At 37.8% G+C, this 23479-nt stretch overlaps 1 protein-coding gene across 4 annotated transcripts in view; it reads right to left on the bottom strand.

Moving 5' to 3' along the window:
* The window catches only part of gmds (GDP-mannose 4,6-dehydratase), a 661071-nt gene that overhangs the window by 381302 nt on the left and 256290 nt on the right, over positions 1-23479 (bottom strand). For all 4 annotated transcript variants that reach the window (XM_069909806.1, XM_069909795.1, XM_069909784.1 and 1 more), the window contains exons 6-8: positions 22567-22759; positions 21698-21802; positions 17096-17223 (exon numbers count right to left, since the gene is read on the bottom strand). In XM_069909806.1, the coding sequence (XP_069765907.1) occupies positions 17096-17223; positions 21698-21802; positions 22567-22759 (426 nt within the window). The remainder of the gene's footprint in view (positions 1-17095; positions 17224-21697; positions 21803-22566; positions 22760-23479) is intronic.

Below are 23479 nucleotides of genomic sequence, written 5' to 3' on the forward strand. Positions count from 1 at the left end.
GATGTAAGAAGGTGAGAGTGGTGAGTGCATGGGATGCACTCACCACTCTCAGGAGAGTTTTAGATAGGAACATGGAACTGGGAAAAATGGAGAGCTACGCAGCTGAGAAATTCTAAGCAATTGTTTGAGTAGCTTATTAGGTTTAGTGTAATGTGAATTGTGGAGCATCATGTGACCTCCCCATCTGGAACCTGGCAGGAGTATGGATTGTGGAGAGTCATGTAAGCCTCTGGAACCTGGTGGGAATGTGGATTGTGGAGGGCCATGTGACCTCTCTGACTGGAGCCTAGTCTGAAGTCACCTCACCTGCCAATCAGGGGTTAGATCACCCCACCTGTGAGGCTGATGTGTGATTGGCCCTGGCAGCTGACTTAATTGGCCCTGCAGGTGCCAGTCAATGGTTAGATCTGCCCACAGGTGAGGTTGACATATGATGCTCTTCATTGGTCACATGGATGGGCCCTCTCTCGCTCCCCACCCCCCCCCCCCCCAACCTCACTCTCCTCCCCCTTTTGCTTGCTGTTGCCTTCAAACCATCCCTAAATTACAGGCTGCAGACAGCACCAGAGGGCTGACCACAATGGGCCAGTCCTGGATCCCCCGCCATGGTTGATGCTGGAAACTACGTTTATATGTATGTACTTTTTAGTTGTGACCATTGCTGAGCTGCAGGCAGCAAGAATCTGTAATGTGCTACAAATTACTGTGTCTATGTTCTTTAATTTTTAAACATCGGCAATCAATTTGTACACAAGTTGCTATCACAAGATATAGGACCAGAAGTAGGCTAATTGGCCAATCAACTCTACTCCACACCATTCTATCATGAGCTGATCCATCCCTCCACTCAGCCCCACTCCCCATAAGCCTTGATGCCCTGACTAATCAAATACCTGTCAATCTCGGTCTTAAATACACCTAACAACCTCGCTACCACAGGTGCCTGTGACAAAAAATTCCACAGAATCACAGCCCTCTGGCTAAATAAATTTCTCTCATCTCTATTTTAAATTGATGCCCTTTTATCCTGAAGGCCTCTTGTCCTTGGCTCCCCTACCATGGGAAACCATCTTACCTCATCTACTCTGCCCAGGCCTTTCAGCATTTGAAATGTCTCTACGAGGTTCGCCCTTACTCTTCTGTGCTCCAACGAGTACAGTCCAAGAGCTGACAAACAATCCTATTATGCTAACCTTTTCATTCCTAGCATCATTCCTGTAAATCTTCTCTGGACCCTCTCCAACATCCTTTCTCAAATAAGGTGCCCAAAACTGTACGCAGAACTCCAAGTGAGGTCTCAACAGTGTCCCGTAGAGTCTCAACATTACAGCTCTGCTCTTCTATGTTTTTCCTCTAGTAATTAATGCCAACACTGTATTAACCTTTTTCACCGACTAAACAATTAAAGGAGCAATATGATTATCTGTTAGTTTAAAAGATTAAATTTTGGGAAGGACCCACAGGATAGTCCTCAGCAACATGATTAAAGTGTTAATCTACACATGTTTTTGTTCTCATCGCAATCCAGCATTTTTGGACACAGAGTAAGACTGTTGCTAATTGAGTTGTAGATGTCACCTGGCATTAACTGGATGTTATGACTGCATTTCTGTTTTGTTCCAAAACTAAATGAAGTAGTTAAACATCACTAAAGAAATAAATTGTTCATAGGTTATATCTAAAATAATTCAATAACAAATATTGCTTATATTAACTTCCCTGACAGGACTTTATAAAGCTGCTCAATTTGATGGATACTACTTTTCTATGCCTAATTTCAGTGGCCAGATTTCAGCAGTCCAGCAGGACTGTCCATGTGCATACTTTGCTGCATGGTGGTGTGCTTTCAACAAACGGTGGAGAATTGCTGCCTTCTCTCTGCTTCACAAAGGGGACAACATTGGTAGACGGAATGAAATCAAATCCAGGTTAATTCAATTAGAAGCACTAATTTAGCAAATACCTCTGGTTAGGATGATGGTGAGCTTTCATCCGAGAGTGCTAATTTGATTGCATTTGGGTGCAAGGTGCTTATTTTACGACTAAACCGTTTTATCAACAGTGCAAAATAATTCAAACCACTTGAAAATAAGGCACCTGTCACAAAGTACACAGCTTCTGCTCTTGTGAGTATGGTCAAGTGCAGTTGAGCTTCTAATCAACAGAAGCTTGTGCGGTACTTAGCAGTGGTGTTACTTGGAAAAATCAAGCATAAATGGACTGGCTTCCACTTGTTTGAAACAGTCACGATTTGGAATTTGGGAGGCATGAGTTGAACACCAAATCCTTTTTCAATGACCAAAATGTGGAAGATGCACTGCATAATGCCAAGATTTTAACATTAAAAAAAAAATTAGACATCTAGTACAATAATAGGCAATTTTAGCCCACAAGTCCATGCTGCCCAATTATACCCAATTAACCTACAACCCCTGTATGCTTATGAAGGGCGGGAGGAAATTGGAACTCCCAGAGGAAACCCATGCAGACATGGGGAGAATGTACAAACTCCTTACAGACAATGCTGGATTCAAAGCCTAGTTGCTGGTGGTGAAACAGCACTGTGCTAACTGCAATGCTAACCATGTTGCCCTAAACTTTGAACACTTTTGCTAGGTTGGTTTCCAATTTACTCTCCAAGCGATAACTTGATACTACTGATGTCCTCTCAAACTATTCCTTGTGTAACATGCAAGTTTCTTTGTTTTTGACCTGTTCTCAGTTTACAGAAATAGATTATCAGTTGTGGTGAAATAGGTATAGTCATTTTTATTCCCCACCCTGCAGGTCTCCTGAAATGAACAAAATTTATGCCTGCAATTTTGAAGGCATGCATTCTACACTGGAAAGAATAGCTTGTATCACTCACTGTGCACATGTTTAGAGACTAAAATCTTATTCTATTCATGAAACTGATGAGGTTTGTGCACCAGGCTTAAACATGAGAAACAGTAATGATAAGTTGCAAATTTTGATTGCTCACCTCTACATCTCATTTTATTGGACCATAAATTTATTCCTGATGAAATGAAGAGATTCACATCACTAGAATTACTTTGAAATATTAAATTGGTTAAGAAAATGTAGTGGTCATTACAGTACAGCCCCCAGAAGGCAAGGTTCCCTGTGAAAATAAAATATTTAAAAATATATTCCAAATTGTCATTTATTGAAAGTGAGGAAAGGATGTTTTTATTAGAAGCTTTCTACAAGCAAATTATTGATAGAATATATTTCCCATTTAGATTATGAGGTGTCACCTATTGTCCATGTTTTTGTTGGTGCATTTCCAAGGCTTTAATTTCTGCTTCATCATGGCCTCGTAAGCATGACTTCAGTAATAAAAGAATGCAAGCGCTGAAATAACTTCCTTGTAATTACTTGCAAGATTAAAACAAGTTTTAATTTCAATTGTCCTTAAAATAGCCCAAACTATAAATTCTGGTAATAAATTACAAAAGACAGATCTCTGGGTTCCTTATCAAGTCCTGCATATCTTTCCAGCAAGATAATCATTCTCTATGGGCAAGGGAATTCAAATTCCCCTGTTAATGCACAGTGTCTTCAACACCAATTCTATCTGAAAATTTCAGCTTCGGAATGCAGTAGGTTTTGGTGGATATTCAATGAAAGTAAAGTGAAATTATGTTGGTGGCTAACTCATTATCCTTTAACCTTTGAGAAACAGGGTGCATAGCAGAGGATTATAGCAATGCATGCTATTTTCGTGAGTGAATGGCTTAAGTCACTTCTGAAACTATCGTGTGTTGTACAAGACTACCAAGGAAAGTTCTGGTCTACAGGGGGGAATGAGTTAACGGCCTGTTTACCATCTCAGAGACATGGATGAGGAGTTTTGTGAAAATACTCATTATCGTTCTTATGATTTCTGTCAAGTTGACAAACATTACATTTTTGGGTAAAACCCATTGAATGCTGTCAGCAAAAATCAAAATGCCAGTTAGTCATAAATCAAAGACCTAAAACCCAAAGACATTAACTGAATCAATACATCGATTTCCCAATGATCAAGCTGCATTTCAATCATCTTAAACAATAAATTTAATCAAACAATTTGCTTGTTAGTGCAAATATAATTTCTGAAAGTTCCACCAAAATTATTGCTGCCTCAATAGCAGTTTGCATTCTTCAGGGCTTTAAGAAAAAAAATGGCTCCTTATGAAGGTAACAAAGCTCATCTTGTTATAATCTACACAGGTAATCACGAAGAGAATCCACACAACTACAAAAGCAAAATTTAAATGTTATACTTGGCAAGCAGAGTGGATTGGCAAAACAGAAGAAACTTTGTTACCCCTCACAAATGCAACACTGAGTTCTAGGCTGATGGGAACAGTAAGTCTTGCAATAACCAAGATGGGAAAGGAAAAATAAAATGATTCTTTTGAGAATTGTGTAATAATTCATGAAGCAGGCCATACATTCTCAGAATCGACAAAGTCTAGGCTATTTTAGGAAGACTGAAATTGTACAGAGCATTCAAATATGTCTGGCATTTAATGAGGAGTGCTACAATCAATATAACACAACATATTTTGAAATTGTATCAAAGTACTCGAAATAACATGAGTACGGTCGGATAGGATGGGGTGTGGAACACAGGGTTTGATTTATCAGATGTTTCAAAGCACAATATTATGTGGTTACCTGTGCAAATGCACTGAACGCAAACTATTGCCCAGCATGTTGGTATTGGGACCTCGGGAGCTGAAATCACACAACAGTAAGTTTCACTGGGGTGTTATTTACCTTTAAAGATGCAACTGTTATTTGCTAAAGCCAATTAATTATGCAAGTTGCATTCAAGAAAATAGTAGTGAAAAACATACATATGAAATAAAGTGACTTTCGAAATGGTAATGTCTTGGATGCCCCTATTCATGCTGTTCAGAAGAAAGCACCTGCCTGTGCAGGAGAATGAATGTTTTCCATCATTTATTGTGACAAACAAATCTTGGAAAAATACTTGCTCATCCCAATCTAACCAATCACATTTCCTGTATTCAATGCATACATATTTTAATACTGGCATTGGATTGGAAATCTGATCACCAAATTAAATTACAAACGTGAGGTGGTTGGAAAGTACACAGAAAGTACCACTCACACAGTCCTAAATTTGTACATGCACTGACAAAGCCATTATTATTCTGTTTTCTGTGAGTGGAAAAGCAGAGGGATACCATTGGTGTCCTCACTGAGTCTGCCACCACCATTCTTCTTAATATTTAACTTGAAGAATTGTTCCTTGAATATCTTAGAGAGACATAGACAATCCTCAAGAGCCCAGTGTTTTGTCCTGTCATGTACATGCTCTGCCCATTCTCCTAATCATACTACCTTTGAGCCGTTTTGAGTTTTGTGTGCCCGATGGAGATGTGGGGGGGGCTGGTAGTCATGGTGGGGAGCTGGCTGATGGAGGACCTCAGTTTTCTTCAGGCTGACTTCCAGGCCAAACATTTTGGCAGTTTCCACAAAGCAGGACGTCAAGCGCTGAAGAGCTGGCTCTGAATGGGCAACTAAAGCGGCATCGTCTGCAAAGAGTAGTTCACGGACAAGTTTCTCTTGTGTCTTGGTGTGAGCTTGCAGGCGCCTCAGATTGAAGAGACTGCCATCCGTGCGGTACCGGATGTAAACAGCGTCTTCATTGTTGGGGTCTTTCATGGCTTGGTTCAGCATCATGCTGAAGAAGATTGAAAAGAGGGTTGGTGCGAGAACACAGCCTTGCTTCACGCCATTGTTAATGGAGAAGGGTTCAGAGAGCTCATTGCTGTATCTGACCCGACCTTGTTGGTTTTCGTGCAGTTGGATAATCATGACTCAAAACGGTCAACCAGTTTACCTATCTCGGCTGCACCATTTCATCAGATGCAAGGATCGACAATGAGATAGACAACAGACTCGCCAAGGCAAATAGCGCCTTTGGAAGACTACACAAAAGAGTCTGGAAAAACAACCAACTGAAAAACCTCACAAAGATAAGCGTATACAGAGCAGTTGTCATACCCACACTCCTGTTCGGCTCCGAATCATGGGTCCTCTACCGGCATCACCTACGGCTCCTAGAACGCTTCCACCAGCATTGTCTCCGCTCCATCCTCAACATCCATTGGAGCGCTTTCATCCCTAACGTCGAAGTACTCGAGATGGCAGAGGTCGACAGCATCGAGTCCACGCTGCTGAAGATCCAGCTGCGCTGGATGGGTCACGTCTCCAGAATGGAGGACCATCGCCTTCCCAAGATCGTGTTATATGGCGAGCTCTCCACTGGCCACCGTGACAGAGGTGCACCAAAGAAAAGGTACAAGGACTGCCTAAAGAAATCTCTTGGTGCCTGCCACATTGACCACCGCCAGTGGGCTGATATCGCCTCAAACCGTGCATCTTGGCGCCTCACAGTTTGGCGGGCAGCAACCTCCTTTGAAGAAGATCGCAGAGCCCACCTCACTGACAAAAGGCAAAGGAGGAAAAACCCAACACCCAACCCCAACCAACCAATTTTCCCCTGCAGCCGCTGCAACCGTGTCTGCCTGTCCCGCATCGGACTTGTCAGCCACAAACGAGCCTGCAGCTGACGTGGACTTTTACCCCCTCCATAAATCTTCGTCCGCGAAGCCAAGCCAAAGAAAAAAAAACTACCTTTGAAAGGTAAAGCCAACTAATGCATTGGTGTCTGACAAAAATTGGAAGCTGAAATTAAGGATCAAAGTTTTCAGTACCTGCTGTACAACCCCCTACAGATTTTAGTAATTTCAAATAATTAAACCTATGAGCAGTCATTATACAGAAGGGCATCAACTGGCAAATAATAGTTCCCTTTACCACTTGTGTGTGTGGTGTCCTTCTGGTGAATGAATATGTGTTCAGCTCTGCAAGATTAAAGAGAATATCAGCTAGAACATAAAACTCCCTTTGGGGAAAGCTGGCACCAAAGTAGCATTACAAGTTAACTGATATCAAGATCACAATATGTAATACCCTTATCAATCCAGTGGTCAGTAACTCCAAATACAAATTACATATGCATTTCAGCCACAATATGGGGACCAATTCACTCCCATTACTCTTATTTTCTCAGGAAATCCTTTGGGATTGAGAATGATTTGATTCCAGTCCAGTTGGAACATGGACTTTGCAACTTCTAGTCAGCCAGGAAAGACACCAAGCTTGTCTCAGTATGTTACTGTGGGATGAAGTTAAGGGTACTTGTGTTAATAAGTCAAGATTGAGGAATTCTTCAAAGCAGGGTTTGACCACCTCTCCACATTCTTGATGGTTCACATATATCTTTGGCCCTTGCATACTTGAAGTAATAACAAGAATCATAGCTGTCAGCAAGCTGATGAAGCTCCTACATCCAAAATCTGTTACTGAGATCTCAGGTGTTCTGCTGGAACTCTGTCTTCAGGTGCCTATAAGAGCTATTCTGTTTCTCTGTGAGGAAAGGGGGAGTTTCCAATCCAGGAACATCTTACTTTTGAGATGAATTAGCTCCTTAATCTCATGGTCATTCACATCAAACTGGTCCTGGATCTTCTTGATAGAGAAGTCAAGGATCTCTTTATGTATGCCAATCATGATTTGAGTCACAGTCGAGCCCATGCTGACCAAGTTGTCCTTCCAAGACATGCCATTTGTCTATGCTGACCCATATTTCTCCAACTCTTTCTTACCCATTTACCTGCAAAAAATGTCATTGATATTAGGGCAAAATATCAGCTGTGGAGAACTTGCTATTCCTGTAAGATGGTATTTGATAAGCTTTCTGTCAGAAAAGAACATCCTTGGTAGTCTCCTTGAGAGTTTCGCTATTAGTTTTCTTCCAAATGTAACTATTGAAACTGAAGCTTTGGGATTAGGTTGATGGAGATAGAACATAGCACATTACAGTGCAGTCTAGGCCCTTCACCCCTTAATGTTGTGCCAACCCACATATTCCTACCAATAAAAATGAAACCCTTTCTACCTCATAACCCTCTATTTTTCTTTCATCCATGTGCCTGTCTAGGAGTCTCAGAAATGCCCCTCATATCCAGCATTCACCACCATCCCTGGCAAGGTATTTCAGGCACCTACAATTCTCTGTGTAAAAAAAAAACTTACCCCTGATGTCTCTTCTAAGCTTTCATCCCTTCACTTTGTATAGATGTCTTCTGGTGTTTGATATTCCTGCCCTGAGACAAAGACACTGACTGTCCATCTTATCTATGCCTCTCAGAATCTTGTAGTCCTTCCTCATTCCAAAGAGAAAAGTCTTAGCTCTGCTAAACTTGCTTCATAAGACTTGTTTTCCAATCTAGGCAACATGCTGGTGAATTTCCTCTGCACCCTCTTCACATCCTTCCTAAAATGAGGCGACCAGAACTGAATACAATTCTCTATGTGTGGTCTCACCTGAAATTTGTAGAGTTGCAAGATGACCTCTTGAATCTTGAACTCAATTTCCCAACTAATGAAGCCCAACATCCCATAGGCCTTTTTAACTATCCTTTCAACCTGTGTGGCAACCTTGAGAGATGTATGGATTTGAACCCTAAGGTCCTTCTGTTCCTCCACACTGTTAACCCTGTACTCAGCCTTCAGTTTTGACCTTCCAAAATACATCACCTCACACTTATCCAGATTGAATGCCTGCCACCTTCCCTCCGAACTCTGCATCCTGTCTATACACTTTTGTAACCTTTGTCAAGCTTCAGCACCATCCACAATTCATCCAATCTTTGTATCATTTGAAAACTTTCTGACCCATCTTCTGCTTCTTCATTCAGGTTTATTATAAAATCACAAGGAGCAGAACTCCCCTAGTCACTGACCTCCAGGCACAATACTTACATTCCACTACTACTCTGTTTTCTCCTTGCAAGCCATTTAAAAAAAAAAATCCACTCAGCAAAGGTTCCATGAATCCCATACCTCGACTTTCTAAATGAGCCTTTCTTGGAGGAACCTTGTCATATGCCTTAATAAAATCCATATAGACCACATCTACTGCCCTGCCCTATCAATTTCTTTTCTTTAAGTCCTCAAAAACTTAACTAGGCTTGTGAGGCACGACCTTCCCTTCACAAAGCCATGCTATCCCTGAGTAGACTGTGCTTCTCCAAATACTCAGAAATCCTGTCCTTAAGAACCATCTCAAATAGTCTGCACACCACTGACACAAGACTCACTGGTCTATAATTCCCATTCTCCAATCCTCCAGCACCTCCCCTGTGGCCAAGGAAGACTCAAAGAAAACATCCAATGCCCCAGCTATGACTTCCCTTCCCTCCCACAGTAACCTTGGTTATATAGCATCCAGCGCCGAGGACATCAATCTTAATGTTTTTAAGAAGATCCAACACTTCCTCTTCCCTAACCTCAACATAGTCCAGCACACAATCCTGCTTAATTTTGACCTCACCCAGATCAAGGGGTTTTCTCTGGAGAATACTGAAGGACAGTATTCATTTAGTACCTCTCTAACCTCCTCTGTCTCCAGGCACACATTCCTTCCTTTATCCTTAAGAGGCCCCACCTTCATTCTCATCATCCTTCTGTTCTTTTCATTCGTAGAGAACGCTATGGGGTTCTCCTTAATTCTACTTGTAAAGGCCTTCTCATGACCACTTCAAGACTAGTAAGTCATTCTTAAGTTCCTTTCTGGCTACCATGAGCCCTTCCTGTTTCTGTTTAATGTTTTCCTTTTCCTTTTTCTTTGTAACTAGCTGCCTTACCTGTTTTGTCAACCAATGTTCCTTTTTCCTACCATCTTTTTTTTTCCCGTCTCAGTGGGACAAACCTATCCAGAACCCCACCCAAGAGGTTCCTAAACATCACCCACATTACTTCTGTGCTTTCTCCCGTGAACATCTGTTCCCAATTTACTCTCCCTAGTTCCTGCCTCATCCTATTGTAATTAGCCCTTCCCTGATTAAACACTTCCCCATTTTGAATTGATTAAGCAATGATCACTCCAACAGTCCTCGGTACCTGTCAGTGATATCACCTAACAGGAGATCCGTGACATCTTGTGTTTGTTCAACCACATTATTTTCTTTTTGTTAAGACGACCATTTTTACAACTATAGTTGAAAGAATGCAGATTATAACTGAAGCTATGAGGATACTTCAAGATTATGGTATTGACAACAAGGAAACCTGCATTTTGATGCATCTAAACTTTTTCAAAACTCAAGAATTTTGATACTTGGAAAAATATTTTCACCTTGTCCAGTTCTGCAGTATTTCATGAGGCAAAAGTGACGAAACAGAATTCTCTGGTCCTCTGTGCAGAACACAGCAAACATACCTACACACACAAATCACATACAGACAAAAGATACATATGTACAGTACATATTTTTAAATATTAAAATATATTAATATTATTTGTGAAATGAATAGTAGAGTCACGGAGTGTTTGTATGAGCAGTTCATCCGTTATTCAGTACTCTCAGTGCCATGGAAAGAAACTACTGTATTTCTCAGCATGGCTCTGATTCTCCTGTATCTCTTTTCCAATGGAAGTAGCTGGAAGATGCTGCATGAAGGGTGGTAGGGGTCCTCACTGATTCTGCAAGCCCTCATTAGACAATGATCCTGGTAAATAACATCGATTGGAGGGGGGGAGAAGGAAGGGACACCCCCATGATCCTCTCTGCTGCTGTGGATTGACCTACGATTGATGTCTACAGCAACCATACCTGCAACTGTGATGCAACCAGCCAGGCCATTCTCAATAGAGCTCCTGTTAAAAAGTTGACAGGATGGTGGCTGGTCGCTTTGCCCACCTCAGTCTTCTCATGAAGTGCAGCTGCTGTTGCGCATTCCTGACAAGAGAGAAGATGCTGTGCATCCAGGATAGATCACTTCTTAAGTGGACTCTGAGGAACTTGGTGCTCGCTTCTCTGTCCTCTACTGAACTATTAGCTTGGAGTGGAGGGTGGTCGTCCCTGGTCCTCCTGAAGTCCACAATCATCTTCTTCGCCTTGACCACTCTGAGAGTCAGGCTGTTATTCTCGCACCATTTCATGAGATTTTCCACCTCTTCTCAAATATGGACCGAAGACTGGATAATTTAGAGGTTATCCATCAGATAGTTTGCACTTTTCTGTTTCAGTCAAGCACATTGCAATTATTTTCATATTAAGAGATCAATGTCTTTTTTTTAAAATGCAATTAAACATGAAGCAGAAGACACAGCTCAATAATGCCTCAGAAAGAAAGGGAAATATAAATAATCTTCCAAGCATGCTTACATCTACCGTCTAGACCAATGAATGTTCCTTAGATAACAGCGAGCATAATCTCTGAAGTAGGCTCCCATTTGCTTCATTATGGCCTTATCAATTCATTTCTCTTCTCCAAATCTTGGAAAAATAATTTTATCTATGCTTTAGGAATTTCTCGACTGAATGATTTGCTGCATGAAATTGCAGCTGCAAAATAACATGCTGTTTGAATTAACTATGCAGTAAAACAAAAATTATTACCCACATTTGAAACTGTAATGTAGCAGAAAGGCTACTTCAACACATCAAGCCAGCCAAACATATTTTTGTCTTTTTATATAGGTGCACAATGCTCTCAGGAAAGACTTGCTAAAGAAGGTATACAAACCTTGCCATGAGATCAATGTTACATTTTCAGGTGTGAAAAAGCTTAAATTGATCATTATCACATCACAGAAACAGGAAGATTTAAAATTCTCAATGACCTACACATTTGCTGTTCCTTGCATGTCATCAGATCAACAACTTGTAAATAGCACTATTTTCAAAGTCTGGGAATCTGAAGCTGATTTGCAATAGTCATCGCCAGTGGCTGATCCAACAATACATTTTTTAAACTCTGCAGCTAAAGCTGGGAATATTAGACATTTATAAACAGCAAAAAAAAGTCTAATAAGAATACAGATTTTCTTTGAAGGACGATAGAATGTATTTCTTAAATTTGAGAGCTGGTATTGGCAATCGAATTTTAAAAATATTCTATCTTTTCTCCAATTAAATGTCACATATTTGCTGAGATTATCAAATGAGTCATCTTATCACCTTAGCATTTCCCTGATTTGCTTTCCTCTATTGTGCACAACAGGGATATACCCAGCCTACAGCAGAGGTTGTTGCCATGCTACAATTATTTTTTTTATTTACACCCGACCACACTGCAAAGAAAACCAAAGAAATAGACAGAAAAATCAAGATGGTTAGATATATTCAAAAGCAGCTATTGCTTTCCAAGTACAATTCTGTAATTTATCCTCTACCATTTTTTGTAAGTCAAATTGGTGTCAGATGACGAGAGTAATAAAACATGAAGTAGGCCCTTTGGTCCAACTCATCTATGCTGACTAAGTTGGGTAAGTTGGCTATTTGTATTTGGCTAGGACCTTTTCTAAACCCTTTCTACCCATATTTCTGTTCAAATGGCTTCTGAATGTTAAAAATCATATCCACTTATTTTGCTTCCTCTGGCTGATCGTATTTGAAACAAACCATCCTCTGAGTGAAAATTTTCCCCCTCAAATCCCTCTTAAATCTCGCCTCAACTTAAACCTATGTCATCTTGAGCTAGAATCAAAAGGTAATCATTTATTTTAAAATTTAAATTAAATCTAAATTAAAAAAAAAAATATTTTAAATTTTAAAGTAATTAGACATACAGCATGATAACAGGCCATTACTGCCTACGAGTCCGGACCATCCAATTTACACCCAATTAACATACATCCCCAGTATATTTTGAACAGTGAAAGGAAACTAGAGTCCCCGGAGACACAGGGAGAATGTACAAACACCTTACAGACAGCGTGGGATTCTAACCCTGGTCCCGATCACTGGTGCTGTAAAGGCATTGTGCTAACCGCTAGGCCAACCATGGCCCTCATGATTTTATATACTTCTATAACATCACTTGTAAAGCTTCCCTGCTCCAGGGAATAAAGACCAAATTTACCTAGCCTCTCCCTACAACTGAAGCACTCAAATTCCAAGAACGTCCTATTCCAAGAACGTCCTGGTGAATTTTTCTTACACCCTTTTCAAATCTGCTGTTAATAGGTAAAGAAAATTATTAATTTATGGTATTGAAGAAGCAAGCCTGAAAAAAATTGTCTGAGATTTAATGACGTGTTTTCCAGGGCTCAAAAAGATGACATCTTATAAATTTAGCTTGTGAGCAGCAATGTATGAGCACTTTCGCCAACTAATTTATATCTTGAGCAGGAACCACCTCATTCTTGGCCAATTGAACAACTCCTCCCAACACACATCCCACTTTTTCAACTGCAGTTTCCTCACCTCTCCCCAAGAACATTAAGATTTCACATGGGGGTCTGCTGTAAATTAGGTATGATTTCTACATCTCCAGGGCTTTTCCACCATATCCCATCCCCCTCTCCATATTTCTTTTAATGTTAGACATTTCTCTGTACTTATTTAGTTTAAGTAGTAGTAAATAAGTAATAATTTAAAACAAAGAAATATGTTGAACCAAGAAAGGTTGACCTTTTTAAAAAATTTTCAATCACATTTAACCTGAACATGCAGCTTTCAACTGAGTACTACCAACAAAAAAGTGTTCTTTAAATCTCATAATGACTTATTTGGAGCAGCAAATTATGATAATGACAACAGGATTACATTACCACAAAACTCTGCCATGAAACACCATGCAAGAAAAGGACAATGTCATATTTTTCAGAAAAAGAAAATGGAAAATGTCAGTTGCACTACAGAAGGATTTTCATTACTGGGTAACAATTACTAATTCATTTGATTGGATTATGATGGTCTATGTTAATTAATCACTATCTATTCCTATTTGTTTCCATTTCTTTATACCATTTCAACCAAAGTAATCAAAAAGGTTGAGTTAAAAGTAAACCAGAATTTACTGTCAGGTAAATCTCAAACTTAATCCAAAACTATACGAATACAAATGTACTTTCCGAGCATCACAGGAATATGAAATTTACAATGTGAAATAGAAGCTTGGTTAATTTTTATTATATTTATAAATCTGTGTTCCATGATCGATCCAGAAGTTTCTCATTGTTCTTGTAGAAACATAGGTACATTTAAGTGCTGAGCTTCTTGCAAAGCAACATTGTCCAGATTTGGTAAAGAACATTGGGATGTGCTGAAATTGTAAAAGGTGCTACATAAATATCAATCGTCTTTTCTTTCCTTTGGCCTTCACTAATTAGATTTACAGATTGAGAATAGCTATATGGAAGAAGAAAAGGTATGTTGTCTTTCCCTACAGAATTATGCTTAGGGACAGATTAAGAAGATTTAATAGAGAAAAATGGAACAAGAGAATTTATAGAAATGTTATTGTCAGAATTGCCCAATAACCATTACAGTCTCTGCTAAGAATTGCATTTTTGTGGACAATGTTAGTGGTAGTTTTCTCATCTGTACCCAAATTTGTATTGGAGCAAATTGAGGCAATTTTGATCTCCATTTCAATTTGGACATAATTTGCAATTTTAAAAAAAGTTAATTCAGTCTATATATTAAAAAAATCATTGAAATGAACCACTATGCAATATCCAAAACTTAAGGTTAAAGGCTATAGCAATTGGCAGTACTTCAAACGGGATAAGGATCAAAATAATAACCTGAAGTTCATGAAAGATCATAAAAATGAAACGTTAACTCCATTTCTCTCTCCATAGATGATGACTAATCTATTAAATATTTCTAGAATTTTTGTTTTACTTCAGGTACCTTCCATTTTTTTTGCTTTTAAAAATGTAAAATGCTAGGTTTTGGAAACCAAAGGTGCAAAGTGCAAATATAAAATATATTGAACGCAAGAAAATTTGCAGCATTATCTAAAATACAATCAAAATATATAATGCAATCTCAAGGAATGATTTATAACAAATATATTTATCGGAAAGAAAACAATCTACTCTATTTTTAGAGGTACAGAGCTTGATAAGTAGTGAAACACAATTAAAAACCTTGAAACTTGTTTTTTTTAGACATACAGCATGGTAACAGGCCAGTTCAGCCAATGAGTCTGTGCCACCCAATTTACATCCAATTAACCTACACACCAGTACGTTTTGAACAGTGGGAGGAAAACAAGAGCCCTGACGAAAACCCATGCAGACACGGGGATTATGTTTTCAAAAGCAAGAATAGTTTGTAAATACATCAATTCGCTGAATTCTAAAGTTCATGTAGGATTGTAAAGCAATGCTTCTTGTGAAGGAGCAGAGATTCACGAATGACAAAGTCTGGATTTCTAGTTTTTTGTTGAATAGATACAAATGCCAGAATTTATTATCAGATTCCTTCATTTTAATGGTTAGTGCAGATAACTTTAAATTAGTTCTCACTATAGATTATAAATTGATTAGGTAGCAGTAATTATAACATGTTTTAAATTTGTCTCAATGACATGTAAAACTGTAACAATGATGTTGTTTCTATTAATTTTATTTACTCCTCTCTAGGAGTTCAAATAGCAGGAAAACTAGATACTAGACACTGTAGTAAAATGTGTCTGACATTGGCAGCTTTGATTCCTGCCCCAACTATAGTAAGATCACAGCAGACTACAGGATTTTTTTTTTAAAATGTGGACTTAGCAAAATTTAATTTTAAAAAAATTTCTCTTACATTTTTCTTGGCTTCCTGCACTGTCATTTGTTAGCAACAACATCATTTATCTTTCTTTCTTTTTAAAATATTTTTACTGATGTTTATATTATGCACAATTGAACAGTACAGTTATATATTGTATTGTAAAATTCAAAAGAAGAGAAAAAAACCAAAAATGCAAAAAAAATTATTAATCAGAATGCCTACCACTAAGCAAGGTTAAAGGCTAACAAGTAGGAATCAAGTGACAAGAACCTGGAGATGGACAGCAAAGCACCAAAAGTATTTATCTTAAAACATTTATTCATTTTTTATGTGCTAGATTTGCATGAAAATTATGAAAAGCAATAATAAAAAAATCTATATATTACTTAATGTTAATAACATACATCTTCAGTGAATTTAATACAACTTGGTAAAAGAGATATTTGCTAAGCTCGTTGTTTAATATTCAACTTGAGATGTAAGAAAGCAAATTGCCCAAAATTCCTCAGAGCCATTCCTAAGCCAAAGCTTACAATGTACTAGCAAAGGTTTAACACAGGGAAATTGTGAAAAAGCAGCATAATATAAGGAAATTATAATTTTCCCTCCCTCTATCTTTAATAACAGGCTGACCTTTCAAATTGGATAAATGTTTGGTCTAAATATATACCATTTGTTAAATGCAGAGCTTAAGTCCATTATTAAAATTTCAATTGGAACCAAATATATCATCAGTATAAAGTTCTGCGGTGTTTGTACAACCAGTAGCAGACATCTGGATTTGCTGTGATCTTTCACATAGAAAGTATACCCACACAGAGGCATTTACCATAAACTTGTTGGTGAACCCTTATTAAACTGTCAGATTTTCATTCTTTGTAAGTTTTTCTTGCTTCTGTTTAAATTATGTAAATAGTTCTGGAAAACCAGTGTCTGTGTCCGAGGGATGTATGATTCAAAAAGACAGAAATAGCATTGTAAGCACAGAAAATCTGTCAGGACCCAACAGAGGGAAACAAATTCGCCTAGTCCAGACACTATTTTTGCTGCTGTCTAGTAGAGTTGAATACAGTCTCAATTGTTCCATATTATACAATAGAAAATAAAACTAAAAATATTTTTCATTGCCCATATTGCTGTATCTTTATCCATTTATCAAAAGTCAAGAAAATAAAAGTAAAAGGGGAGAAGAAAAATTGAGAATGCTGTTAAGGAGGTCAGAGTGACTCTCTGGCAGTATGTAACCAATGAGATGTAAACTTATAGCTGTTCTGAATGAAGAGGAAGATTGTCTTTTAGTCAGGTCAGGACTAGGGTAGCCCACCATGGAACTGAATTCCCTCAGCTGCAATTGACTGTTCACTGTGTTAGCAACTCTCCTCTGGCACAAGATACACATAAAGATCAAGCAATTTTTTGAGATGATGCGTGAAACGTATCATCCAGGCAGGGAAATACTTCTGAACAGCCTGAGGCCAATGGCCTACCTCAATGTAGTCCTTGGCATGACCCCAATCTCTCTTGGCATCGAGATTGCCCAAACTAAAACAATCCAGCTGTCTGAGGTGAATCTTAGCTACTGACCGACTAATTTTCCGAGTTACGAAATTAGCCCCTGAAACAAAGATAATAGATAACATCAGTATGGTTATTCCGGCTGTTTAACTGTACCAAAATAGAAACAAAAATTAACTTAACATTTTAAGAATTACTCTGGTTTTTTTAAGCAATATGGGATCATCTGTCACTTAAGTAAACCCAGAAGCTTCAAACCAAACAGCCAAGAGCTCCATTTACACAGCAAACAACTTTCTAAAGCCTGTTTGGAAACTACTTAATATTTTAACTTATTATTTAGATCTTTGATTCAGAAGCCAAGCTAATTAAAATTAATGCAACTATAATTTGATAGACACCAAATACTCCAGGCTACAATAATTTATTTTTTTTAATTCTGAAGTTTGAAGATCAAAGAATTGAAACATTGAAGTTTTAACTTTTCTAATATTACCTCACATCAAACTAGCCGAAAAATCAAAACAATTCTTGAGATCAGCCAGCAAGATTATAACCTCAATGATCAGAAGTGACATGTAAAAGATTTTACATAAAACTGTTGATGACCCCCATTTTCAAAAATTATAACAATTGAAATTATGTCAATGTCGCAAATTCATATTCAGTAACATAAAGTAAAGGTAAAGGTTCCATTATTGGGATATAATACTACATTTAGAATGTAACAACAGTACAAGCGAATTAACAATACTTTGTGTAAGAATTAAGCCTCAAATCAAATTTACTATTCTTCATGTACATTTTCCTATCACTTTTACTGGCTTTGTTCATTTTTTAAGAGTTTGCTTGCCACAACAAAAAAAAATGCCAGTGAACATCTGTTTATGTGTTTCTAAGTTAACAACAGTAGATTTAGAGTTTAGACAGATCAGAATGCTGTTCTGATTTCCATTGCCACAACTTCAGAAGGTCATCAATTTGTGGAGATCTATTTTCCTGTTGTAGCTCATTCTTTATTTTATCTGAAAGCCATATTTAATGTTGTACGAACTGTGATAATAACACACTAAAAGCAGAATATTAAGTAGCCACGGTCAGTTCACTTTAACTAGGTGCACGCAGCTGATTGAACAGCTGAGTTTGCCATATTAGAGTTTACTATAATCTAATGATTGTAAACTTTTTTATTTCCTTCAGATATTAAATCACTTATTAAATTGCTCATTGGATTCCTATTTCTAAAATAATCTTTCACCTTCAGGTTCCCTCAGTACAAATATATGAAAATAACAAATGCACTTCCCCTGAAATAAGTGTAGTTTTGAATTTAATTCAAACCTGATGAAATAAATAACATTTAACACAGGGTCTTTCAAAAGAAGGGAAGTTCATTTTGCTTCTGAACCCAATTTGAACTTTGTCTTACTACATCATTGCATTTTTCTGCAGCCGCCATCTGCTGTTAAACTGGGTGATCTTCAACACTCCCGCAGAGAAATACCTCAGCCATGGCTCTGAACAGCCGGGAAGCAGAAAGGATGGACACTGAGAATGTCATGGCTGACTGAACAGACTACTGAGATCAGAGGGATTAAACCTAATTTGCCAAGTGATGCCAAAATCAATAGAATTTAACAGCTGGCACTCAAAAGCTATTGGTAAATTTTCTAAAAAGTATTAATTTCTCAGAGAAAAAAATACTTAACTGCGAATTTTTTGTATTTAATTTTTTGGCCTATAATAACTATATTAAAGTTATTTGTTGAAGTGGTTGCAGAATCAAAATAGTATTTCTTTTCCAAGATTGGCAATTAGCCCTATTACAATTGCACTTGGAAAAAATACTGGCAGGCAGGCATTCAACAACATAAATATGTCCTTTGTGCAATTTTATTATACTCAAAAAATATCCAAAGGCTTTTGATCTAAGTCCCAGTTTGACAGCAAATATATGCAAGACAGATGATATTAAAACAAGCCAAGAGGATTTCCTACTGCTTAAACATCTTATTTTGTCTTGATGACACAATTTTGCTATGGTCTTTCTTTCCAATCCAGGCTGTTTCAAATACAAACAACAGTCTGAAAGTATGTCTGTAAAGTTTCCATCCTCCCCATTCCAATAATTGGTTATTCAAAGGACTAAAACGATGTGGTGGTATATTCGACTGGTCCTACATAATTCACTCTGAATTTTCTTTCCTGGGCATCTCATTTGAAGTCACAGTTTAATGTTGAATGGATTTCCCACACAGAGAGAAGGAAAATCAAGCAATATCATTGAAAAATGAATTTCCACAAACATCCAAATATCTTTTAAATTAAGAACCACCTGATTTAAATAAAATATTCAAAAAAAGAACCACCTTCCTTCAATAGATAAAGTGCAAATCCTTTACAATTGCATGATAATTAATTCAATCAAAATTTGCATTTATCTTCTCATTTTAGTCGATCACTTGACTACCCTGTGAACACTTTCCAAAATACTGGTAAAATTCATGAATCAAATTAATAAAATAAGGTCAAGTTTATGCAGTCACTGGTGACTTTGGAAAGAGCATTGCATTCCATTTCGTACAAACATAGTCATTAATTTACATTTTCATCCAAAATGGACACATCTGCAAGACTGGCAAAGATTAAGCACGAGAAACAAAAATGCAGGAAAAGATCCTGGAATTAGCATTAGCTGGACCAAAGGGCAATTTTGATCCAAATTAAATTGCACAGAGCTGCTAAAGTGCTTTGAAATCATTAACTAATTTCAGTTTGTAAACACAGCTACTCAAATGGCTCTGTTTGGGAACTTTTATTTTTCTAAGAATAAGAAAATTGCAAATAAAACTCATTCATTATTCTTGGGACATCTTTATAGTGCTGTTCCATCTATCCTTCCAAATCCCTTTAAGACAAGATGGTTTCTTAGTATCAACAACTACCTCTCAATTCTCAAACTGCCATCAGCCTCTCCTCACAAACCACCCTTAGCTTCTCTTTGTTAAATTCAACAGAATCTCTTACTTCCATTACTTTTCCAAAGTTTTGAAAATGATCTCATCTCATTCTGCTCTCTTTCAGTCTTTCACTAAATAATGTCATTCAAATTTCTACTTCGCCAACAATATGAAGACTTCCTAATTAACAAATAACTCTCCCAACAACTTCAGTAAAATACATAGAGATCATTAAACCTTATATTGATGACATGAGCAAAATGGAAAAGTTATTGTTCTCAAAAGTCACAAGGTCATCTTGCATTTTGTATGGTGAATGCGAGAACTCATCAAATGAAGCCAATTGAAGTGCAAACTATGCACAAGGAGAAAAGGTATTTCATTAACTGTATAATCACCCATTTATGGATTGGAGCAGCAGACAATCGAAAGTGACAGTCGAGACCTACACCGAAAGACACCATAAAAAAGCTTGGGAATGTTTCACTATCTGAAAGATGGGGAGGATATTCTGGATCATAAGATAATTGACGACTAAAGTGGAAATTTTTTGCTTTGAGACAATGCACAAATGCAAGAAGGCAATATTATTTATAAGAATGGGTCCAGATACTTTTGGAATGCTGGCAAATTTATTTGGATCATGCAAGAAATTCCATATCCCATTCAGTGATATAATAGAGATGTAATAAAACTATTTTGATCCAGCAGCATAAAATTTATGTTTAGACTTCACAAGCAGTGGCAAGGGAATATAAATAGCAACCACATGTTTGATGAGGAAAATCTTCTGTCAAATCTTAAAGTTGGTGAGTTTTTGGATCACATATCAAGAGGTAGTTTCTCATCCAACGCATTCAGTGCTTCCGATCAGTAGTGCTTCCATTACCTTCAACACCAAAAGTATTTTTCATCCTTACTCTCCAACTCCAGCAGTTTCTGATACTCATACTGTAACACCAATATTTTCTCTAATGCTTAATCCTCCAACTCCAGCAGTATTTCCAATCTTTACCACCACCTCCAACACTAGTATTGTCTCCGAACCCTTCACTCTGTTACCCTCAAAACATTTGCCTGCCCACTAGCCAATCACAGAAATCTCTCTCCCTCTCTCTCGACCTTTCCTGCACTGCACTCACACTGTTTACCAGCCCAATAGAATTAACATTGCCGATAATGGTAAATAGCTGACACAAAGCTCCCCCATCAACCCACTCTGTCGTGGAATTGTGAAACATCCAGTAATTGACGACTGAGGCACTGCCCTCACATGTTGAAGTGATGCAACAGATATGGTTGTTCTTCCATATTACTGTTATTGGACCACACACTTTATGATGCCACAGAGCTTCTACACTAGTACATCAGTTGTTTACTTTGGATGAATCAATGTAATAGAAATTACAATTAATTTACTTTCCTTATCAGTCTTCAGTATAATGTTATTTTATAAAATCATTCAAATATTAATCAAAATTTTGTTGAGATGAAAAAGATTCTTTATATTTTCACTGCCATTTAAATACCCTTACTTGTCATATATAAAACAATATCCCAAAGGAACTAAATTTAGAAATATATTAAAACGGATCATGTATTAGTTTTTCTAACCTCTTCTTGGACTTTCATGATTGAAAAGAATGCCATTGACAGCAAAAAGGTTGTACGCCTCCCTGAAGTTCACCACAATCCAGTAGGCGTAAAGCTTGGCCGCCCCTGTAGAATAAACAACAGTCTGCAAGTCAACAGTGTGCACTTTTAAAATAGATGTGAACTGAGTAGAAATCTGACAAACAATAATTTGACAATAACAAATGCTCTGGTAACATCAGATGAAACGATTCAAATCCAAGCGAGAAGAGCTTGCAGGCAATCCAAGCTGCCCAGCTTTTTCTTGCCTTCCAACTTCCAGGTTTTTGTTATTCTTTGAGAGATCACTACCTTGTACCTTGTACCTTGGAGTACAATACCATTAGTACTGAACATTTGTTGACACCCTCCCTGAATTACTGTAGTCAAAAATTTGCCTTGTTGACAAATGTCAGCAGAATGTCCAACTATAAGGAGCATCATACATGAAGCCAGATTGACTGCTGTCTGAATTCCACATGGCTGTTTCAAGCCTCCAAGAGTAACTAGTTGGACCTAACTAACTTACTGAAAACCAGAGACAACATACTTGTTGGAGATTGGAGACACACGAGGGGCTGAAGATGCTGGAATCTGGTGCAATAATCATGAACCCAGTCTTGGTACACAGTACTTAGCAGCAATATTTTTCATCTTGAAAATATGTAACACCTACTAATTTACATCTGAGCCTTTTTTCATAATTCCCACCCTCTTAGCTAACTTTAATTTCCAACCTACAGGTTGATCTCTCAACTTATCCAAACACTTGTACCATTTGCTGCATTTCAGTTAGGTTCTTCAGCACAAAGACGTGGATTCAATACACACAAATAGATTACGGTACTTGCCATATGGTGAACGAGGATAGAAAGGGGTAGTTTCCTTCTGTGGAATTTCCTGCACTTTGCCAAAAAGCTCACTGGTGGAAGCTTGGTAGAACTTCACAGAATTTATAAGGCCACAGGTTTTAATGGCATCCAGTAGTCTCAGTGTACCAACACCATCAACATCAGCAGTATATTCAGCCAGGTCAAAAGAGATCTAAAGGAAATGCAAAAATAAATGCTTATTAAATATCACTACAAATATATTCTTCAAAAGAAAAGTCTTGGTTAAAAAGCAAATGGGATTTTATTGCAAATCAAGTTCAATTATTCCAGCAACATTAGGCAAAATCTGCTACCCCTGGTTAAAGAAGTGTTAAATCAAATTTGCATTAAAAATTGACTCGATTTCAGACTTATTGTCAGAGTACATACATGACATTACATACAACTCTGAGATTCTTTTTCCTGTGAGTGTGGCAGAATTACCACTTATTGGCAGTGCAAAAAAACACATGTCAACAAATAAAGAAATGTAAACAAACTGACTGCAAAACAGGGAGGAGAAAAAAAATCAAGAAAGTGTAAAATTAAGAGTCCTTAAATAAGACTGTGATTGAGTTTGTTGATAAGGAGTCTGATGGTGGAGGGGTAGCAACTGTTGCTGAATCTGGTGGTGTGATACCTCCTTCCTGATGGTAGCAGTGAGAAGAGTGCGTGTGCTGGGTGGTGTGGGTCTTTGTGATTGCTGCTGTTCTTCAATGGAAGCATTCCCTGTAGATATTCTCGATGATTTTACCCATGATGTCCTAGGCTGTGTCCACTACCTTTTGCAGGGTTTTATGCTCAGGGGTATTTGTGTCCCCATAACCAGAACCATGGTCAGCACGCTCATCCATATTAGCAAAATATTAGCAATATTTCAAAATTAATTCAT

Source organism: Narcine bancroftii, chromosome 1 (genome assembly GCF_036971445.1).
Source record: "Narcine bancroftii isolate sNarBan1 chromosome 1, sNarBan1.hap1, whole genome shotgun sequence".
In the NCBI taxonomy this organism is placed as follows: Eukaryota; Metazoa; Chordata; class Chondrichthyes; order Torpediniformes; family Narcinidae; genus Narcine; species Narcine bancroftii.